Source organism: Lucilia sericata, unplaced genomic scaffold, assembly GCF_015586225.1.
Source record: "Lucilia sericata isolate MDLA Ls3-8-SP2 unplaced genomic scaffold, ASM1558622v1 Contig001844F_arrow, whole genome shotgun sequence".
NCBI lineage: Eukaryota > Metazoa > Arthropoda > Insecta > Diptera > Calliphoridae > Lucilia > Lucilia sericata.
In genome coordinates, this window is record NW_023995738.1 from 40,351 (window position 1) to 61,063 (window position 20,713).

Sequence of the window (20,713 nt, forward strand, 5' to 3'; positions counted from 1 at the left end):
ATTTGTTCATTTTTTGGTGGGAGGTGGGGTAGAGGCGCAACTATTTAATGTTTGCAATTAAATTTTATATTTTCGAACATTACAGACGCCATTTACTGGAGTTGTTTAGTTAGGACTGAACTGCATTTATTGAACACGTCAAAAAAAATGGAGAGAAAAACACAAAATATTCAACGCCTAGCATTTGTTAGACAGTCTAGGTCTCGTCTCGTTTAATCGTAATATTTATGATATGAAAGTTCAATTTACAAAAAAAAAAATGTTTATTGATGAGTTTTTTATTTGTTAAATATTTTTTTGGTGTTGTACGTGTTCAAGAGGTGTAAATATGTAAAGCGGTATGTTGTTTGAAATTCCATTGAACATAAAAAAAGTTGTGCAGGAGATAAAAAAGTGTACAAGTGAAACACAGGTATGCCCTAACTAACTAACTAACTAACTAACTAACTAACTAACTAACTAACTAACTAACTAACTAACTAACTAACTAACTAACTAACTAACTACTAACTAACTAACTAACTAACTAACTAACTAACTAACTAACTAACTACTAACTAACTAACTAACTAACTAACTAACTAACTAACTAACTAACTAACTAACTAACTAACTAACTAACTAACTAACTAACTAACTAACTAACTAACTAACTAACTAACTAACTAACTAACTAACTAACTAACTAACTAACTAACTACTAACTAACTAACTAACTAACTAACTAACTAACTAACTAACTAACTAACTAACTAACTAACTACTAACTAACTAACTAACTAACTAACTAACTAACTAACTAACTAACTAACTAACTAACTAACTAACTAACTAACTAACTAACTAACTAACTACTACTAACTAACTAACTAACTAACTAACTAACTAACTAACTAACTACTAACTAACTAACTAAACTAACTACTAACTAACTAACTAACTAACTAACTAACTAACTAACTAACTAACTAACTAACTAACTAACTACTAACTAACTAACTAACTAACTAACTAACTAACTAACTAACTAACTAACTAACTAACTAACTAACTAACTAACTAACTAACTAACTAACTAACTACTAACTACTACTAACTAACTAACTAACTAACTAACTAACTAACTAACTAACTAACTAACTAACTAACTACTAACTAACTAACTAACTAACTAACTAACTAACTAACTACTAACTAACTAACTAACTAACTAACTAACTAACTAACTAACTAACTAACTAACTAACTAACTAACTAACTAACTAACTAAACTAACTAACTAACTAACTACTAACTAACTAACTAACTAACGAACTAACTAACTAACTAACTAACTAACTAACTAACTAACTAACTAACTAACTAACTAACTACTAACTAACTAACTAACTAACTAACTAACTAACTAACTAACTAACTAACTAACTAACTAACTAACTAACTAACTAACTAACTAACTAACTAACTAACTAACTAACTAACTAACTAACTAACTAACTAACTAACTAACTAACTAACTAACTAACTAACTAACTAACTAACTAACTAACTAACTAACTAACTAACTAACTAACTAACTAACTAACTAACTAACTAACTAACTAACTAACTAACTAACTAACTAGCTAACTAACTAACTAACTAACTAACTAACTAACTAACTAACTAACTAACTAACTAACTTACTAACTCTTCACTTGGTTTTTCCAAATTTTTTTTTTTTTTAAATCTTCTAAAAACGTAAACAAATCTGAATATTTTTGGCTATTTTTGTTTACACATTATTATTGTTGTGTTTTATATTCGAAACACGTTTGTCAAAACTGATACCGTTTTTCACCCACAGAAGTGAGATTGTAAACACAGGTTGAGCGAACCCATTTTATTGATACTGCTAATCTAAGCTCAGCTATGACATTTAAAGTCTTAAAGCTAAATAAATAATTTTTAATTATTTTAGTGTTCAGTGTGATTTAGTTCCTGCAGACATTTGAACATGGTAGCTGCTGAAAACATTTTAAAATCTTTGGAACATGTCAGTAAAACCTCTAAGGCGAGGATAGCTTTTCCGATGAAAAGGTATGCCACCGAGGGTAAAAATATTCCTTTAAAGAAAAACTGGTCAGAGACCTGGTGTACTTTGTCGGCTCATTTCGAGACGGTGTGTGAAAAATATTTCAATTTGCAATTGCGTAAGGATGATGTCTTTGTAGTGACATTTATGAAGTGTGGCACTACTTGGATGCAGGAATGTGCCTGGTTGTTGTTGAATAACTTGGACTATGAGAAGTCAAAAGAGGAGGTTGTTATGATCAGAAGTCCTTTCTTAGAGTGAGTGTTTTATACGAAAATGAGCTGAAGCTATACAAATTAGGAATACACTTTTAGTTTTCAGAGCATTACGCCTGGTCCAAATCACGTAGAGTTGTGTGAGAAATTGCCCAGTCCGCGTTTAATCAAATCCCATTTACCGGCCAATTTGTTGCCTCTACAAATCTGGGAAAAGAAACAAAAGGTAATATTTTAGAATTTCTGAAAACAAACTAAACTCGCTTCACAATTACAGATCATTTATGTGGCTCGCAATGCGAAGGATGTTATAGTCTCCTCCTTCCACTTTGTGAAAAACTTAGATATGTGGCGTGGTGATAATTTACATGATTACGCTGAAGATTTTCTTAATAATGAAATTATGTATACTCACTTCTGGAGTCATATAGTAGACTTTTGGAAAATGCGATATGAGTATTTCATATTCTTTGTCACCTATGAAGAAATGAAACGTGATTTGGCAAATGTTTTGCAAAAACTCTGTGGGTTTCTAGGGAGACCTCAATTGTCAAAGGAAGAAATGTCAAGACTTTTACAACATTTATCATTTGATAGCATGAAAAGTAAGCGCAATAGCTCAGCTACTTTGGTATATTATGAAAAAAATTCTAATATTTTCTAGAAAATAAGAAAACAAATTTGACCGATTTATTAAAGGATGATAATCCTGCTGTAAAAGAAGAATTTCAGTAAGATTTTTTAATCATAAAAACTAAAAAATAATTTAAGAAAATATTTAAAAAATAACTTATTTTTAGATTTATGCGTCGTGGTATTGTGGGTTCCTTTAAGGATGAACTAACACCCGAATTGATTACTAAAATTGACAAATGGTCTGCAGACTTTTTAGCTCAACATGGTTTAAAGGAAGAGGATATTTTTGGTAAACTTTAGGTTTCAATATTATTAATGAAACATATTGTTAATATGTACAGTTCTAACTTTAAGTTAAAAATAATAAATAAATATATATGATAGTTCTTCAAAGATCAAATGCTTCAGATCTTCAAATTAGATTAAAATCGTTCAGTTCTAGTTCAATTCTAGTTCAGTTCTAGTTCAGTTCTAGTTCAGTTCTAGTTCAGTTCTAGTTCAGTTCTAGTTCAGTTCTAGTTCAGTTCTAGTTCAGTTCTAGTTCAGTTCTAGTTCAGTTCTAGTTCAGTTCTAGTTCAGTTCTAGTTCAGTTCTAGTTCAGTTCTAGTTCAGTTCTAGTTCAGTTCTAGTTCAGTTCTAGTTCAGTTCTAGTTCAGTTCTAGTTCAGTTCTAGTTCAGTTCTAGTTCAGTTCTAGTTCAGTTCTAGTTCAGTTCTAGGTCAGTTTAGTTCAGTTTCTAGTTCAGTTCTCGTTCAGTTCTAGTTCAGTTCTAGTTCAGTTCTAGTTCAGTTCTAGTTCAGTTCTAGTCAGTTCTAGTTCAGTTCTAGTTCAGTTCTAGTTCAGTTCTAGTTCAGTTCTAGTTCAGTTTCTAGTTCAGTTCTAGTTCAGTTCTAGTTCAGTTCTAGTTCAGTTCTAGTTCAGTTCTAGTTCAGTTCTAGTTCAGTTCTAGTTCAGTTCTAGTGCAGTTCTAGTTCAGTTCTAGTTCAGTTCTAGTTCAGTTCTAGTTCAGTTCTAGTTCAGTTCTAGTTCAGTTCTAGTTCAGTTCTAGTTCAGTTCTAGTTCAGTTCTAGTTCAGTTCTAGTTCAGTTCTAGTCAGTTCTAGTTCAGTTCTAGTTCAGTTCTAGTCAGTTCTAGTTCAGTTCTAGTTCAGTTCTAGTCAGTTCTAGTTCAGTTCTAGTTTCAGTTCTAGTTCAGTTCTAGTTCAGTTCTAGTTCAGTTCTATCAGTTCTAGTTCAGTTCTAGTTCAGTTCTAGTTCAGTTCTAGTTCAGTTCTAGTTCAGTTCTAGTTCAGTTCTAGTTCAGTTCTAGTTCAGTTCTAGTTCAGTTCTAGTTCAGTTCTAGTTCAGTTCTAGTTCAGTTCTAGTTCAGTTCTAGTTCAGTTCTAGTTCAGTTCTAGTTCAGTTCTAGTTCAGTTCTAGTTCAGTTCTAGTTCAGTTCTAGTTCAGTTCTAGTTCAGTTCTAGTTCAGTTCTAGTTCAGTTCTAGTTCAGTTCTAGTTCAGTTCTAGTTCAGTTCTAGTTCAGTTCTAGTTCAGTTCTAGTTCAGTTCTAGTTCAGTTCTAGTTCAGTTCTAGTTCAGTTCTAGTTCAGTTCTAGTTCAGTTCTAGTTCAGTTTTATTTCAGTTTTAGTTCAGTTCTATTTCAGTTGTAGTTCCGTTCTGGTTCAGTTCAAGGTCACTTCCAGTTCCGTTCTATTTCCGTTGATTTTCTGTTTCTTTTTTCTTGATAAGAAAATCAAATTTGTTATACAATATTTTTTTAAAATTCTAAAAATAACAAGAAAAATCTGTGTTTTTTGTATTGTACATTTATTACCAAGAAGGGAACCCGTTGCTATACTTTTGGGTTTTACTGTACATTTGTCAAAATTTCCCCCAATAAAAATAATTGCCTAAAAATTGTTAACCAAGATACAGTTTATGTTAATAACATAACTATGGAATACGATAATGTTTCCATTTCATAGCAACAATAACTTATCAATGCTAATTTTTATAGAGCGTATGTAGATTTGATGGGTGGTGTGTGCTGAAAATTAATTCGTAAACTACCGGTTATTTTTAGCCACAAACAATTTAATACAATACATAAATACTCATAATCATCGCAAGGTCTATAAGAAGCAGAGTGGCGCAGTGGAAGCGTGCTGGGCCCATAACCCAGAGGTCCGAGGATCGAAACCTTGCTCTGCTAGTAGTAGAGAAAACTTTTTTTAATTTTTTACTTTTTGCTTTTAATTATTTATTAAATTTAAACTTTTTAAATGCAGTGTGTGAGAAAAAACTAACAAATATATGATTTTTTTTTTTGCCATAAAACTGAAAGGCCATTATTTATTTTAACACTTTTAAGGCAAATAAATAAAAATTTATAAAAAAAACTAACAAAAACGCTCAATTCATTTCTATATTAAAAAAAATTTAGTATTTAAGAAAAACGTTGAAATAAAAAAAAAAGAAAAACTTGAAAGCTGATATATGGTCTGGCTTTGAGTTTCAACTGACACATCTGCCACATGCCACACATGGTCATAAAACTTAACAACGTGTTGCTTTCATTCAATGCAGCCAAAAAATAAAACAAAAATGAAAAAATAACCAAATAAAAATATTTGCTACAAAAAATATTTAACAATTTACAACAATTTGTGCTGTAGAAGTAGAGATTGAAGAAACAGCGGAGTGGTAAAAAAAAGTTGAAGCATTAATATGTTTTTTGCCACACATTTTTTATAATAAAATATTGAAAATTAAATGAACAAGAAGTTAATATGTTGGTTGTTTGTTAATAGATGATGCCCTACAAGCAACACTATCTGTAGACCTGAAATCCTTACTTTCTATAAGAAATCTTTCTACAGAAACTTTTCTATAAGAAAACATTCTACAGAAACTTTTTTATAAGAAAACTTACTACAGAAACTTTTCCATGAGAAAAATTTCTGCAGAAACTTTTCTATAAGAAAAATTTCTATAAGAAAACATTCTACAGTAACTTCTATAAGAAAACTTTCTAAAAGAAAACTTTCTACAGAAACTTTTCTAAAAGAAAACTTTCTACAGAAACTGTTCTAAAAGAACACTTTCTACAGAAACTGTTCTAAAAGAACACTTTCTACAGAAACTGTTCTAAAAGAACACTTTCTACAGAAACTTTTCTAAAAGAAACTTTTCTATAGGATAACTTTTCTATACGAAAACTTTCTATAGAAACTTTTCTATAAGAAGACTTTTTACAGAAACTTTTCTATAAGAAGACTTTTTACAGAAACTTTTCTATAAGAAAACTATCTTCAGAAAACTTTCTATAGAAACTTTTCCATACGAAAACTTTCTACAGAAACTTTCCATGAGAAAACCTTCTACAGAAACTTTTCTATAAGAAACTTTTCTACAACAATTTTCTATAAGAAAACTTTCCACAGAAACTTTCAACAAGAAAACTTTCCATGTAAACTTTCTATAAGAAAAATTCCTGCAGAAATTTTTCTTTAAGAAAACTTTCTACGCAAACTTTTCCAAAAGAAAACTTTCTACAGTTAGTTAGTTAGTTAGTTAGTTAGTTAGTAGTCAGTTAGTTAGTTAGTTAGTTAGTAGTTAGTTAGTTAGTTAGTTAGTTAGTTAGTTAGTTAGTTAGTTAGTTAGTTAGTTAGTTAGTTAGTTAGTTAGTTAGTTAGTTAGTTAGTTAGTTAGTAGTAGTTAGTAGTTAGTTAGTTAGTTAGTTAGTTAGTAGTTAGTTAGTTAGTGAGTTAGTTAGTTAGTTAGTTAGTTAGTTAGTTAGTTAGTTAGTTAGTTAGTTAGTTAGTAGTTAGTTAGTTAGTTAGTTAGTTAGTTAGTTAGTTAGTAGTTAGTTAGTTAGTTAGTTAGTTAGTTAGTTAGTTAGTTAGTTAGTTAGTTAGTTAGTTAGTTAGTTAGTAGTTAGTTAGTTTAGTTAGTTAGTTAGTTAGTTAGTAGTTAGTTAGTTAGGTTAGTTAGTTAGTTAGTTAGTTAGTTAGTTAGTTAGTTAGTTAGTTAGTTAGTTAGTTAGTTAGTTAGTTAGTTAGTTAGTTAGTAGTTAGTTAGTTAGTTAGTTAGTTAGTAGTTAGTTAGTTAGTTAGTAGTTAGTTAGTTAGTTAGTGTAGTTAGTTAGTTAGTTAGTTAGTTAGTTAGTAGTTAGTTAGTTAGTTAGTTAGTTAGTTAGTTAGTTAGTTAGTTAGTAGTTAGTTAGTTAGTTAGTTAGTTAGTTAGTTAGTTAGTTAGTTAGTTAGTTAGTTAGTTAGTTAGTTAGTTAGTTAGTTAGTTAGTTAGTTAGTTAGTTAGTTAGTTAGTTAGTTAGTTAGTTAGTTAGTTAGTTAGTAGTTAGTTAGTAGTTAGTTAGTTAGTTAGTTAGTTAGTTAGTTAGTTAGTAGTTAGTTAGTTAGTTAGTTAGTTAGTTAGTTAGTTAGTTAGTTAGTTAGTTAGTTAGTTAGTTAGTTAGTTAGTTAGTTAGTTAGTTAGTAGTTAGTTAGTTAGTAGTTAGTTAGTTAGTTAGTTAGTTAGTTAGTTAGTTAGTAGTTAGTTAGTAGTTAGTTAGTTAGTAGTTAGTTAGTTAGTTAGTTAGTTAGTTAGTTAGTTAGTTAGTTAGTTAGTTAGTTAGTTAGTTAGTAGTTAGTTAGTTAGTTAGTTAGTTAGTTAGTTAGTTAGTTAGTTAGTTAGTTAGTTAGTTAGTTAGTTAGTTAGTTAGTTAGTTAGTTAGTTAGTAGTTAGTTAGTTAGTTAGTTAGTTAGTTAGTTAGTTAGTAGTTAGTTAGTTAGTTAGTTAGTTAGTTAGTTAGTTAGTTAGTTAGTTAGTTAGTTAGTTAGTTAGTTAGTTAGTTAGTTAGTTAGTTAGTTAGTTAGTTAGTTAGTTAGTTAGTTAGTTAGTTAGTTAGTTATTAGTTAGTTAGTTAGTTAGTTAGTTAGTTAGTTAGTTAGTTAGTTAGTTAGTAGTTCGTTAGTTAGTTAGTTAGTTAGTTAGTAGTTAGTTAGTTAGTTAGTTAGTTAGTTCGTAGTTAGTTAGTTAGTTAGTTAGTTAGTTAGTTAGTTAGTAGTTAGTTAGTTAGTTAGTTAGTTAGTAGTTAGTTAGTTAGTTAGTTAGTTAGTTAGTTAGTTAGTTAGTTAGTTAGTTAGTTAGTTAGTTAGTTAGTTAGTTAGTTAGTTAGTTAGTTAGTTAGTTAGTTAGTTAGTTAGTTAGTTAGTAGTATTAGTTAGTTAGTTAGTTAGTTAGTTAGTTAGTTAGTTAGTTAGTTAGTTAGTTAGTTAGTTAGTTAGTTAGTTAGTTAGTTAGTTAGTTAGTTAGTAGTTAGTTAGTTAGTTAGTTAGTAGTTAGTTAGTTAGTTAGTTAGTTTAGTTAGTTAGTTAGTAGTTAGTAGTTAGTTAGTTAGTTAGTTAGTTAGTTAGTTAGTTAGTTAGTTAGTTAGTAGTTAGTTAGTTAGTTAGTTAGTTAGTTAGGTTAGTTAGTTAGTAGTTAGTTAGTAGTTAGTTAGTTAGTTAGTTAGTTAGTTAGTTAGTTAGTTAGTTAGTAGTTAGTTAGGTTAGTCGTTAGTTAGTTAGTTAGTTAGTTAGTTAGTTAGTTAAGGAGTAGAGGAGTAGAGTATCTACAAAACTTATATCAACCTTCTTCTCTACTAAAACTATGATGCAAACTCCCCAAGAGCACCCACCAACAGCAGCAACAACAAACCGCCAAAAAAATGTTGCAACACACAACACAATGTCTGTGGGATCAGCAAAATACACAACAACATGACGACTGACTGGTTTTTCGCTAGATGTCGATTTAAGTTTTTGTTTTCAATTTGTTTGTGTTTTTTCACCAAATGTGCCTGCATGTCTACTTGTGTTGTGGGGTGGGTTAACTGGGGGCTGTCAGTGAGGAGCAACAGCAGCAGCAACATCATCACCACAAAGACAATAAAAACCAGCAACAGAAACAAATATTTTTTCTTGCTTTTTGTTTATTTATTTTCATGAATATATATTTTTTTAATGTTTTGTTAAATGTTGGTGTTAAATGAATATTTAACAAATTTATTTGAATTTTGCACGTTAGTTGTTGTTGCTAAGTTTTTTTTGCATTGCAGCTTGTTGGAAGTAGTTGGCAATGTGGTCAGTGTTGGGTTGCTTTTGATACCGGTTGTACAAGTTCTCACTCTTAAATGATTTTATTTTTTTACATTTTATTTATTTTTATTTTTTTACTAAAAACAAAATGTAGGTCAGTAGTGACATTTGTACATTAAAACATGATAAAAACTAAAATAAACAACAAAAAATATAGTAAAAAAATATAAAAAAAAACAAAATGTTGTCTTAGTTGACGAACAACATTAAGTTGTACTGTTGTTTAGAGACTTTTTCATACTTCAGAATGGACTTAATGTGCTGCTCATGCTGTCAGTTCACCGTTCAAACTAACTACGACTACAGCTACTACTAGTTATTAGTCTTTGTACTAAGTATTGCTGTTGTTGCTGCTTTTGCTCCAACTATTCAATTTAATTATGTCGCAAGTACGAGTTCAACAACACGTTCATTCAACTGTGGCATTTTACACTCAGAGAAAAATGTTGATCAAATAGATAATTTATAGAGAATTTTCGATGAAAATATTCTTCTACAATTTTCTTATAGAAAATTTTTCTTTATAAAATTGTTTCGATAAATAATTTTTTTAATGAAAAGATTGGATTTCTTCTGAGTGTTTAATTTTTCATTCTCTCATGCTAAAACCTAAAGTCCAATGTACCTTTTTTTCGCTCTGCTGTTCACCATTTAAACTAGTTTTGGAATTTTATTTTTTTCTCACATTAATGTTTTGACCAAAAAAAAAAAAAAAAAAAAAAAATAGAAAATAAACTCCAACTTGCACACGATTTGGCACATGTCGGTGGACTTTAAACGTGTTGCTTGTTTAAGTCTTAAGTGTTTGTTTGTTTGTTTGTTTGTTGCACTATGTGCAACATTTTGTTGTACCTAAACTATTGTTCTTGTTTAATTTAAATTGAAACTAAAAAATGTTGCTGTTCGAGAAGCTTCTAAATTAAATGTTGCTGTCGTAAAAAATAAGTTTTGTGGTTTAATTAAATTTTGTGGATTTTATTTTATTAATATTGCAACAATTATTTCACATTTTGCAATGTTAACAACAGCAGTTTTTTTGTTATTGTAATAGAAAACTAGTTAAGAATTGCGAAATCAGGTTGCTTGGTAATTAAAGTGGCCTAATTAAGGAGAAGAGTGGCAGAAAGTGAAATTGGAAGTGTCTAGTGGAATAAGGAATCAGACTATATAAACTAGACTACAGACTAGACTATAGACTAGACTATAGACTAGACTATAGACTAGACTAAAGACTAGTCTATAGGCTAGACTATAGGCTAGTCTACAGTCTAGTCTATAGACTAGACGATAGACTAGACTATAGACTAGACTATAGACTAGACTATAGACTAGACTATAGACTAGACTATAGACTAGACTATAGACTAGACTATAGACTAGACTATAGACTAGACTATAGACTAGACTATAGACTAGACTATAGACTAGACTATAGACTAGACTATAGACTAGACTATAGACTAGACTATAGACTAGACTATAGACTAGACTATAGACTAGACTATAGACCAGACTATAGACTAGACTATAGACTAGACTATAGACTAGACTATAGACTAGACTATAGACTAGACTATAGACCAGACTATAGACTAGACTATAGACTAGACTATAGACTAGACTATAGACTAGACTATAGACTAGACTATAGACTAGACTATAGACTAGACTATAGACTAGACTATAGACTAGACTATAGACTAGACTATAGACTAGACTACAGACTAGACTATAGACTAGACTATAGACTAGACTATAGACTAGACTATAGACTAGACTATAGGCTAGACTATAGACTAGACTATAGACTAGACTATAGACTAGACTATAGACTAGACTATAGACTAGACTATAGACTAGACTACAGACTAGACTAGATTACGGACTAGACTATGGACTAGACTATAGACTAGACTATAGATTAGACTATAGACTAGACTATAGACTAGACTCTAGACTAGACTATAGACTAGATTATTAACTAGACTATAGACTAGACTATAGACTAGACTATAGACTAGACTATAGACTAGACTATAGACTAGACTATAGACTAGACTATAGACTAGACTATAGACTAGACTATAGACTAGACTATGGACTAGACTATAGACTAGTCTATAGACTAGACTATAGACTAGACTAGACTATAGACTAGACTATAGACTAGACTATAGACTAGACTATAGACTAGACTATAGACTAGACTATAGACTAGACTATAGACTAGACTATAGACTAGACTATAGACTAGACTATAGACTAGACTATAGACTAGACTATAGACTAGACTATAGACTAGACTATAGACTAGACTATAGACTAGACTATGACTAGACTATAGACTAGACTATAGACTAGACTATAGACTAGACTATAGACTAGACTATAGACTAGACTATAGACTAGACTATAGACTAGACTATAGACTAGACTATAGACTAGACTAGACTAGACTAGACTAGACTATAGACTAGACTATAGACTAGACTATAGACTAGACTATAGACTAGACTATAGACTAGACTATAGACTAGACTATAGACTAGACTATAGACTAGACTATAGACTAGACTATAGACTAGACTGTAGACTAGACTATAGACTAGACTATAGACTAGACTATAAACTAGACTTTAGACTAGTCTATAGACTAGACTATAGACACGACTATAGACTAGACTATAGACTAGACTTTAGACTAGACTATAGACTAGATTATAGACTAGATTATAGACTGGACTATAGACTAGACTATAGACTAGACTATAGACTAGACTATAGACTAGACTATAAACTAGACTATAAACTAGACTATAGACTAGACTAAAGACTAGACTATAGACTAGGCCATACACTAGACTAAAGACTAGACTATAGACTAGACCATACACTAGACTATAGACTAGACTATAGATTATTTCATATACTAGACTATAGACTATACTATAGACTAGACTATAGACTAGACTATAGTCTAGACTATAGACTAGACTATAGACTAGACTATAGACTAGACTATAGACTAGACTATAGACTAGACTATAGACTAGACTAGAGACTAGACTGTACTAGACTATAGACTAGACTGTAGACTAGACTATAAACTAGACTATAAACTAGACTATAGACTAGACTATAAACTAGACTTGAGACTAGTCTATAGACTAGACTATAGACTAGACTATAGACACGACTATAGACTACACTATAGACTAGACTTTGGACTAGACTATAGACTAGATTATAGACTGGACTATAGACTAGACTATAGACTAGACTATAGACTAGACTATAGACTAGACTATAGACTAGACTATAAACTAGACTATAGACTAGGCCATACACTAGACTAAAGACTAGACTATAGACTAGTCTATAGACTAGACTATAGACACGACTATAGACTAGACTATAAACTAGACTTTGGACTAGACTATAGACTAGATTATAGACTGGACTATAGACTAGACTATAGACTAGACTATAGACTAGACTATAGACTAGACTATAGACTAGACTATAAACTAGACTATAGACTAGACTATAGACTAGACTATAGACTAGGCCATACACTAGACTAAAGACTAGACTATAGACTAGACCATACACTAGACCATAGACTAGACTATTGACTAGACTATAGACTAGACCATAGACTTGACTATTGACTAGACCATAGACCAGACTATAGATTATTTCATATACTAGACTATAGACTAGACTATAGACTAGACTATAGACTAGACTATAGACTAGACTATAGACTAGCCTATAGACTAGACTATAGACTAGACTATAGACTAGACTATAGACTAGACCATAGACTAGACTATAGATTATTTTATAAACTAGACTATAGACTAGTCTATAGACTAGACTATGGACTAGACTGTAGACTAGACTATAGACTGGACTATAAACTAGACTATAAACTAGACTATAAACTAGAATATAGACTAGAATATAGACTAGACTATAGACTAGACTATAGACTCGACTATAGACTCGACTATAGACTAAACTATATACTAGACCATAGACTAAACTATAGACTAGACTATAGACTAGACTATAGACTAGACTATAGACTAGACTATAGACAGACTATAGACTAGACTATAGACTAGACTATAGACTAGACTATAGACTAGACTATAGACTAGACTATAGACTAGACTATAGACTAGACTAAGACTAGACTATACACTAGACTATAGACTAAACTATACTAGACTATAGTTTAGACTATATACTAGACTATAGTTTAGACTATAGACTAGACTATACACTAGACTATAGACTAGACCATACACTAGACTAAAGACTAGACTCTAGACTAGACCATACACTAGACTAAAGACTAGACTATAGACTAGACTATAGACTAGACTATAGACTAGACCATACACTAGACTATAGACTAGACTATAGACTAGACTATAGACTAGACTATAGACTAGACCATACACTAGACTATAGACTAGACTATAGACTAGACTGTAGACTAGGCTATATACTAGACTATAGACTAAACTATAGACTAGACTATAGACTAGACTATAGACTAGACTATAGACTAGACTATAGACTAGACTATAGACTAGACTATAGACTCGACTATAGACTAGACTATAGACTAGACTATAGACTCGACTATAGACTAGACTATAGACTAGACTATAGACTAGACTATAGACTAGACTATAGACTAGACTATAGACTAGACTATAGACTAGACTATAGACTAGACTATATACTAGACTATAGACTAGACTATAGACTAGACTATAGACTAGACCATAGACTAGACTATAGATTATTTCATATACTAGACTATAGACTAGGCTATAGACTAGACTATAGACTAGACTATAAACTAGACTATAGACTAGACTATAAACTAGACTATAGACTAGACTATAAACTAGACTATAGACTAGACTATGTACTAGACTATAGACTAGACTATAGACTAGACTATAGACTAGACTATAGACTAGACTATAGACTCGACTATAGACTAGATTATATAGTAGACTATATACTAAACTATAGACTAGACTGTATACTAGACTATAGACTAAACTATAGACTAGACTATAGACTAGACTACAGACTAGACTATAGACTAGACTATATAAAGATACTCTTTATGTAAATTGTTCTGGTTATTCTGTAAACGAACTCCTTGCTCCTAAAATTGCAAAATTGGTTGAATCTAAGGCAGTTTATTTAAAAGGCGTTTGTCCACAAAAAAGAACTGTTACAATTGTTATTTTTATAGGTTTCCCTTAAGAACAGTATCATGTAGTTAGCGCCCTGACCACTTAGCAAGATTGAAGTGGTTTTATAATTTTTGCCCTAAACCGCCAAAAAATAAACACACGCTTGCCTAATCTTACCTAAAAAAAGTGAAAATCTTTTAACAGGAATGATACATGATCGTATATTTTTCAAAAAACCTATAAAAACAAAAATTTTCCTAAAAAACCAAAAAACTCCCCAAAATAATATAAAATTGACGAAATATTTTTGAAGTGACATAATTTTAAGAAAACAATTTGCTCAAATTACAAATTACAGCGAAAAAGTAAACTCAACCACATTTTAATCTACTTAAGAGGTTTAAGACAAGGATGTGTAAGGACTAAAAGAAAATAAATATAATCATAAGAGAATCCAACACATATGATTAAAAAGACTATTGATTTTTTTTTTCGATTTCTATTTAAAAATGTTCTTAGGTACTTCAGGTTCTCTAAGTACTTCTTGAGAAGTTTTTTTAAAGGTTGTGTATATGTTCCCATAGGAGTGAGTGGGTACTTTAAAAAAACATTAATAACAATAAAAAAATATTAGTATGTTTATTTGTTTTTTGATTTTAAATAAATATTTCCTTTCAATATTTCCTTTGAGTGATATAGAATCTGAAGTTAGGAAATTTATTGAAATACTAATTTCTATAAGTGAAAAATTCAATTCCCACGTTTTATTTGGAGAGTTGTAAATTATATCTTTTCATAATTATTAATGTAGTTTTTGGAGATTTTATAATTTTAAGAAGTAATTCCATAATGTTTCATTAGAGTTCAAAGTTCTTATATAAACATAAAGTAAAATCCATTTGTCAGAGCCTCTTAACCGATAATAAGCTGAATACTTTGAAATTTCTTCGCCTATAAATTGCCTAGACTTAGTTCCTTAGAATTTTTCACTCAAAATTCTTAAGTAATGTAATATCTGAGAGCTTCCAAGATAATTGGAATTACGTACGCTTCTATATCGAATACTACAGTTATCTTCCATCTACTTCTGGCCTTCAGAAAGAAGTTAAGTAAAACTAGCTCTCTCGCGTTATATACATTTACAAGTCTTCAAGACTGGTTTGCAATCACTAGACGACTTTTAGCGAAATGACGCAACTTTGTATCTTCAAGTTACTTAAACTACCGAGTCACTCTCATATACATATGTATGTACGTTTGTATGTACATTGCACCTATAAGGCATAAGAGACTAAAGCTACTTTGAGCCTTTAGGGAGAGAAAACTTTTGAAAATAGTTTCTTCTTCTTTAAAGAATTTTGATTCCGTATCCAATATAAACACACAGCTAGTCCGTGGGTGTGTGATGTCTATTCGCCATCAAGAGTGGTTTGCTAATACGAGAGCCCTTTTTGTGAGATGATTAAACATTCGATCTTTAAGATACTTCAGTTTCTACCTGAGTTCTACTTGAAGGAACTACAATTTACACTCTTAGTTATATCGTGGATGAAGTCGAGGAATCTGAATAAACTTAGTTTAATAAATCCAAGTGTGTTGACCATTATAATAAGCAGATATTACGAAGGTAATAAAAACACTGCTCCTCATCCAAGAGACATCTGACATATTCTATAACTTTTTAGTTTTTTAAACTTCTGAGAAGAATCAATTAAAACAAGGGAGTTAGTGTCCCTTTTTGCGTATGAAAGGGACATCTGCCATACTCGATCCCGTATTAGTTTCCTCCTCTTTACTGCTTTGTCAGACTTATGGAAAACATAACGAATTAGTTTGATTCCGTTTCGAATATGTACACACAGTTAGTCCGTGGATGTGTGATGTCTGCCCGCCATCAAGAGTGGTTTGCTAATACCAGAAGCCTTTTTCTGAGATGACTTAATAATCCTGAGTCCTGTTCTTTCTAAGTTATGGAACTACTTTTTTCACGTTACTTGCTGCTTGAGTAAGTCCGATTGGAACACATAGTTATGTCGTGGATGAAGTCGAGGAATCTGGATAAACGAAGTTTAGTAAAACCACGTGTGTTGACCCTTATAATAAGCTGAATTAAGGTCCTTTTTTGAGCATGAAAGAGACATCTATCATATTTGATCCCTTGTTAGTTTTATAAACTCCTGAGATGAGTCAATAGTTTGTCCAAACAAGGAAGTTAGATATTCCATACAAATTCTTAAAGAATTTCTATCCTGAGCCACAAAATTCTTTAAATTTTGGATTGAAGCTAACCACTTATAATACAAGCAAAAACTAGGAAATCCTTTCCTACCTCTTTCCCCAAAGTACAGGTAGTGCATCTCAAACATTTCCTTGCTCTCGACTGCTATTGAAACAAACTTTAGGACTACAACATGAATAATATCCACAACATCGTCACAGAAGATGGAGTTTTTCGGTGATCATGCTGTCGTTTGCATTTGAATTTTAAGTGATCGATCCTATTGATCTTTAGGAGAAGTTTACATAATTGTTGTTATAAAAACCACGCCAAAGTTTGGATCTGAGTTCACCGACACCAAGGAATCGTTAATGTCAATATGAGTATAAGAATCTATAGATCTTGGCTTAGCTTCAGTTAGGAGCATGTGAACCGATTTGAATGTTTAAAACTTGTGTACTGTTTCTTGCTTTGAATGGTTAAAATAATACTTTCCTATCATAATACGAAGACCTATAACTTATATTTCTGAATCATATCATAGAAGGATGAGAAATCAAATGTGAAATCACAAAGATCCATATCCCGATAATGATCCTTTTCTTTATATGAATTGAACAAAGCCAGCTGCAGGACACGCCATCAATATATATTGGTCATATTGGACACTTAAAATAAACACAAGTTGTACCCGATCGCATACTGAAAACATAAATAGTCACTAACTGTCAGATATTGATCCCAGATACGGTTACATAGTCAACCGGTAAGCCCCAGCTATAATCTGTTGTTAAACGGATGACCCTAAACTAGGAGACATAACGGGTCTTGCCATATATATTAAAAACCCCCAAGAGGTTAAATCTAAGATTACAGACTCTGTAACCAAATACTCTTCGAGATGTAAACTCTGCCTCCGTAGGATAAATTATAGGGTTTTAGTCTGTCAGTACGGTGTTTGTAGGTTCGATTCCCACAAGTTTGAGGGTATGATTCCCACAAGTTCGTGGGTTCGACTCCCACAAGTTTGTGCGTTCGATTTCCACCAGAGCCTCTGGTAAATGAGCGCAAAACAGGCCCGATGTACTTACTATTAAATAACATGAGAGAGAATCTCATACTTATGACCACTAGAAATTATGAAACGGTGGGTAGAACCACTAGAAACCTATGGGGAAACCCTAAGGAGAGCAAGATGAGAAAGCTCCTCGGAATGACTTAATCCGTAATGGATTGTATATATTCATAGTGAATAAACAGGTTTATGGGGACAACGATACAAAATTTTATGCATGGAATCAGAGCATATAGAGAGGACAGTGAAACCCTGCAACATTTTCACTGTCATTGCTAGTCTTTCGTCGAAAGTAGCGATGTTCTGCCAGATATTACAACCCTCAGAAAGACAGATTGTTAGAATTGAAGAGGACAATGAAACACTGACATTGCTAGTCTTTCGTCGAATATAGCGATGATAATCCAGATATTACAACCTACAGAAAGACAGATTGAAAGACAGAAGATTCTAATTTTTAGAAACTCCGTTTAGGAAACTGAGATTTTAAACATTGGACGGTACTTCCTTTACAAATCGCTTTATAAAGGGTTTTCACCAACTTTTTCCATAAAATAGAGAGCAATTCGTCGAAATTCTTTTATAAATCGCTTTATAAGAGTTTTCCAGCAACTTTTTCCTTATTCCAAATATTAAATCGATTAGAAACACTGTTTGCAGCACTAATTCTAAGAAACTCTTTCCAGGAACTGATATTCTAAGCATTGAATGATAGTTCTTTTATAAAACGTTTTATAAGAGTTTTCCAGCAAATTTTTCCTTGAATTGAAGAGCAATTTGTCGAAATTACAACCAAGTACCTTGAGAGTGATGTTATTCCAAATATTAAATCCTTTAGAAACACTGTTTGCAGCGCTAATTCCAAGGAACTCTCTCCAGGAACTGAAATTCTGAACATTCTATTATAAATCGCTTTATAAAAGCTTTCCAGCAACCTATTCCTTGAATTGAAGAGCAATTCGTCGAAATTACAACCAAGTATCTTGGAAGTGATGTTATTCCAAATATTAAATCCCTTAGAAACACTGTCTGCCGCTCTAATTCTAAGATACTCTTTCCTGAAAACTGAGATTCTGAACATTGGATGGAAATTCTTTTATAAATCGCTTTATTGGGGTTTCCACCAACTTTTCCCATAAAATAGAGAGCAATTCGTCGAAATTTTAACCAAGTATCTTGGAAGAGATGTTATTCCAAATATTAAATCACTTAGAAACACTGTCTGCCGCTCTAATTCTAAGAAACCCTTTCCAGGAAACTGAGATTCTGAACATTGAACGATAGTTCTTTTATAAAACGCTTTATAAGAGCTTTCCAGCAACTTATCCCTTGAAATGAAGAGCAATTCGTCGAAATTACAACCAAGTACCTTGGAACTAATGTTATTCCATATAGTAAATCCCTCAGAGACACTGTTTGCAGCACTAATTCTAAAAAACTCTTTCCAGGAACTGATATTCTGAACATTGGATGAAAATTCTTTTATAAAACGTTTTATAAGAGTTTCCCAGCAACTTTTTCCTTGAATTGAAGAGCAATTCGTCGAAATTACAACCAAGTATCTTGGAAGTGATGTTATTCCAAATATTAAATCCCTTAGAAACACTGCTTGCAGCGCTAATTCCAAGGAACTCTCTCCAGGAACTGAAATTCTGAACATTTTATTATAAATCGCTTTATAAAAGCTTTCCAGCAACTTTTTCCTTGAATTGAAGAGCAATTCGTCGAAATTACAACCAAATATCTTGGAAGTGATGTTATTCCAAATATTAAATCCCTTAGAAACACTTTTTACAGCACTAACTCTAAGAAACTTTTTCCAGGAAACTGAGATTCTGAACATTGAATGATAGTTCTTTTATAAAACGTTTTATAAGAGTTTTCCAGCAACTTTTTTCTTGAATTGAAGAGCAATTCGTCGAAATTGCAACCAAGTATTTTGAGACTGATGTTATTCCAAATTAAATCACTTAGAGACACTGTTTGCAGCACTAATTCTAAGAAACTCTGTCCAGGAAACTGAGATTCTAAGATTCTAAGCATTGGACGGTAATTCCTTTATAAATCGTTTTATAAGAGTTTTCCACCAACTTTTTTATAAAATGAAGAGCAATTCGTCGAAGTTACAACCCAGTATCTTGGAAGTGATGTTATTCCAAATTTTAAATCCCTTAGAAACACTGTTTGCAGCATTAATTCTAAGAAACTCGTTCCAGAAAACGGAGATTCTGAACATTGGATGGGAATTATTTTATAAATCGCTTTATAAGAGATTTCGAGATTTCATTTTCCATGAAAAGGAGCTCATTTAGTCGAAATTAGATACACATATCTTTGTAGAGATATTATTCCAGATATTACATTCCTTAAGAACCCCGATTCTTAGAAACTTTGTCCAGAAAGCTGAAATTCTGAACATTCGAAATAAGTCTTTTATAAATCGCTTTATATGGGGGTTTCCAACTTCTCCATGAAAAGGAGAGCACAATAGGACTAGTGGACTAGGTGTATCTTTCCTCCTTTCAACCTAACCTAACCTTTACAGAAGTTTTAGTTTTCTCTTCAAACTCGACTCTCTAAGGTTTGAGGGGCAAACGCGAGTAAAAAGAAAGAAACTGTGAACTTTACAAGACTATCGGACTTTTAAAGACTTCTCCAGTAAACCATAGTTTAAACTATAAAGTGTCTAAAACGCTTCTTAAACTTATGAAGTAAATAATAAAAAATCTCCATGTTTTATAAAACATAAATCACTATCCTGTTAAATTGTTAAAATCTTATTTGTCTTTACACACATGTCTACACTAAGACTCGTAAATCTAAGTATGTACTTGTTAAAATTTCCAACATCCTTAAGTACGCAGTTATGTACCTTATATGTGTATCTTAAAACGTAGTAAGAAGTAGCATCCTTATTTAGCATAATGTAGGAAAAACTATTTCGAAAATCATATAAAAACACATGCAAACACTTTATCAGAGAAAAAAAAAAACACTTTATGAAAAGTGTAGCAGAATTAAATAAAAGAATATTTAGATACAAATGATTTTGAAAAAATATATATGAAGAAGATAAAAAAAAGAATCTCACATAACAAGATGACATCTGCAGTTTTTATTGTAGGAGTAGTAAGTAAATGCGTTGCAAGTTA

The 20,713-nt window shown here is 31.3% G+C and overlaps 1 protein-coding gene and 1 non-coding gene across 2 annotated transcripts; both read left to right on the top strand.

Annotated features, from left to right (window-relative positions):
* The first annotated feature begins 1,996 nt into the window (after window positions 1–1,996).
* On the top strand, window positions 1,997–3,225 carry LOC119612843 (sulfotransferase 1E1-like). Its single transcript, XM_037968715.1, has 5 exons — window positions 1,997–2,331; window positions 2,389–2,515; window positions 2,567–2,894; window positions 2,954–3,020; window positions 3,090–3,225. Exons 1-5 carry the CDS (start codon window positions 1,997–1,999, stop codon window positions 3,223–3,225), a joined length of 993 nt encoding a protein of 330 aa, XP_037824643.1.
* Window positions 3,226–5,043: 1,818 nt separating this feature from the next.
* On the top strand, window positions 5,044–5,115 carry Trnam-cau. The gene has a single exon. It is a non-coding gene; the product is annotated as a tRNA-Met (tRNA).
* Window positions 5,116–20,713: the final 15,598 nt, after the last annotated feature.

Bases quoted from the DNA above. Each gene is read 5' to 3' on its own strand.
- LOC119612843 (XM_037968715.1), top strand. From the start codon at position 1,997: ATGGTAGCTGCTGAAAACATTTTAAAATCTTTGGAACATGTCAGTAAA. The intron at 2,332-2,388 runs GTGAGTGTTTTA...ATACACTTTTAG, and splicing joins ATCAGAAGTCCTTTCTTAGA to TTTTCAGAGCATTACGCCTG. The intron at 2,895-2,953 runs GTAAGCGCAATA...AATATTTTCTAG, and splicing joins ATCATTTGATAGCATGAAAA to AAAATAAGAAAACAAATTTG.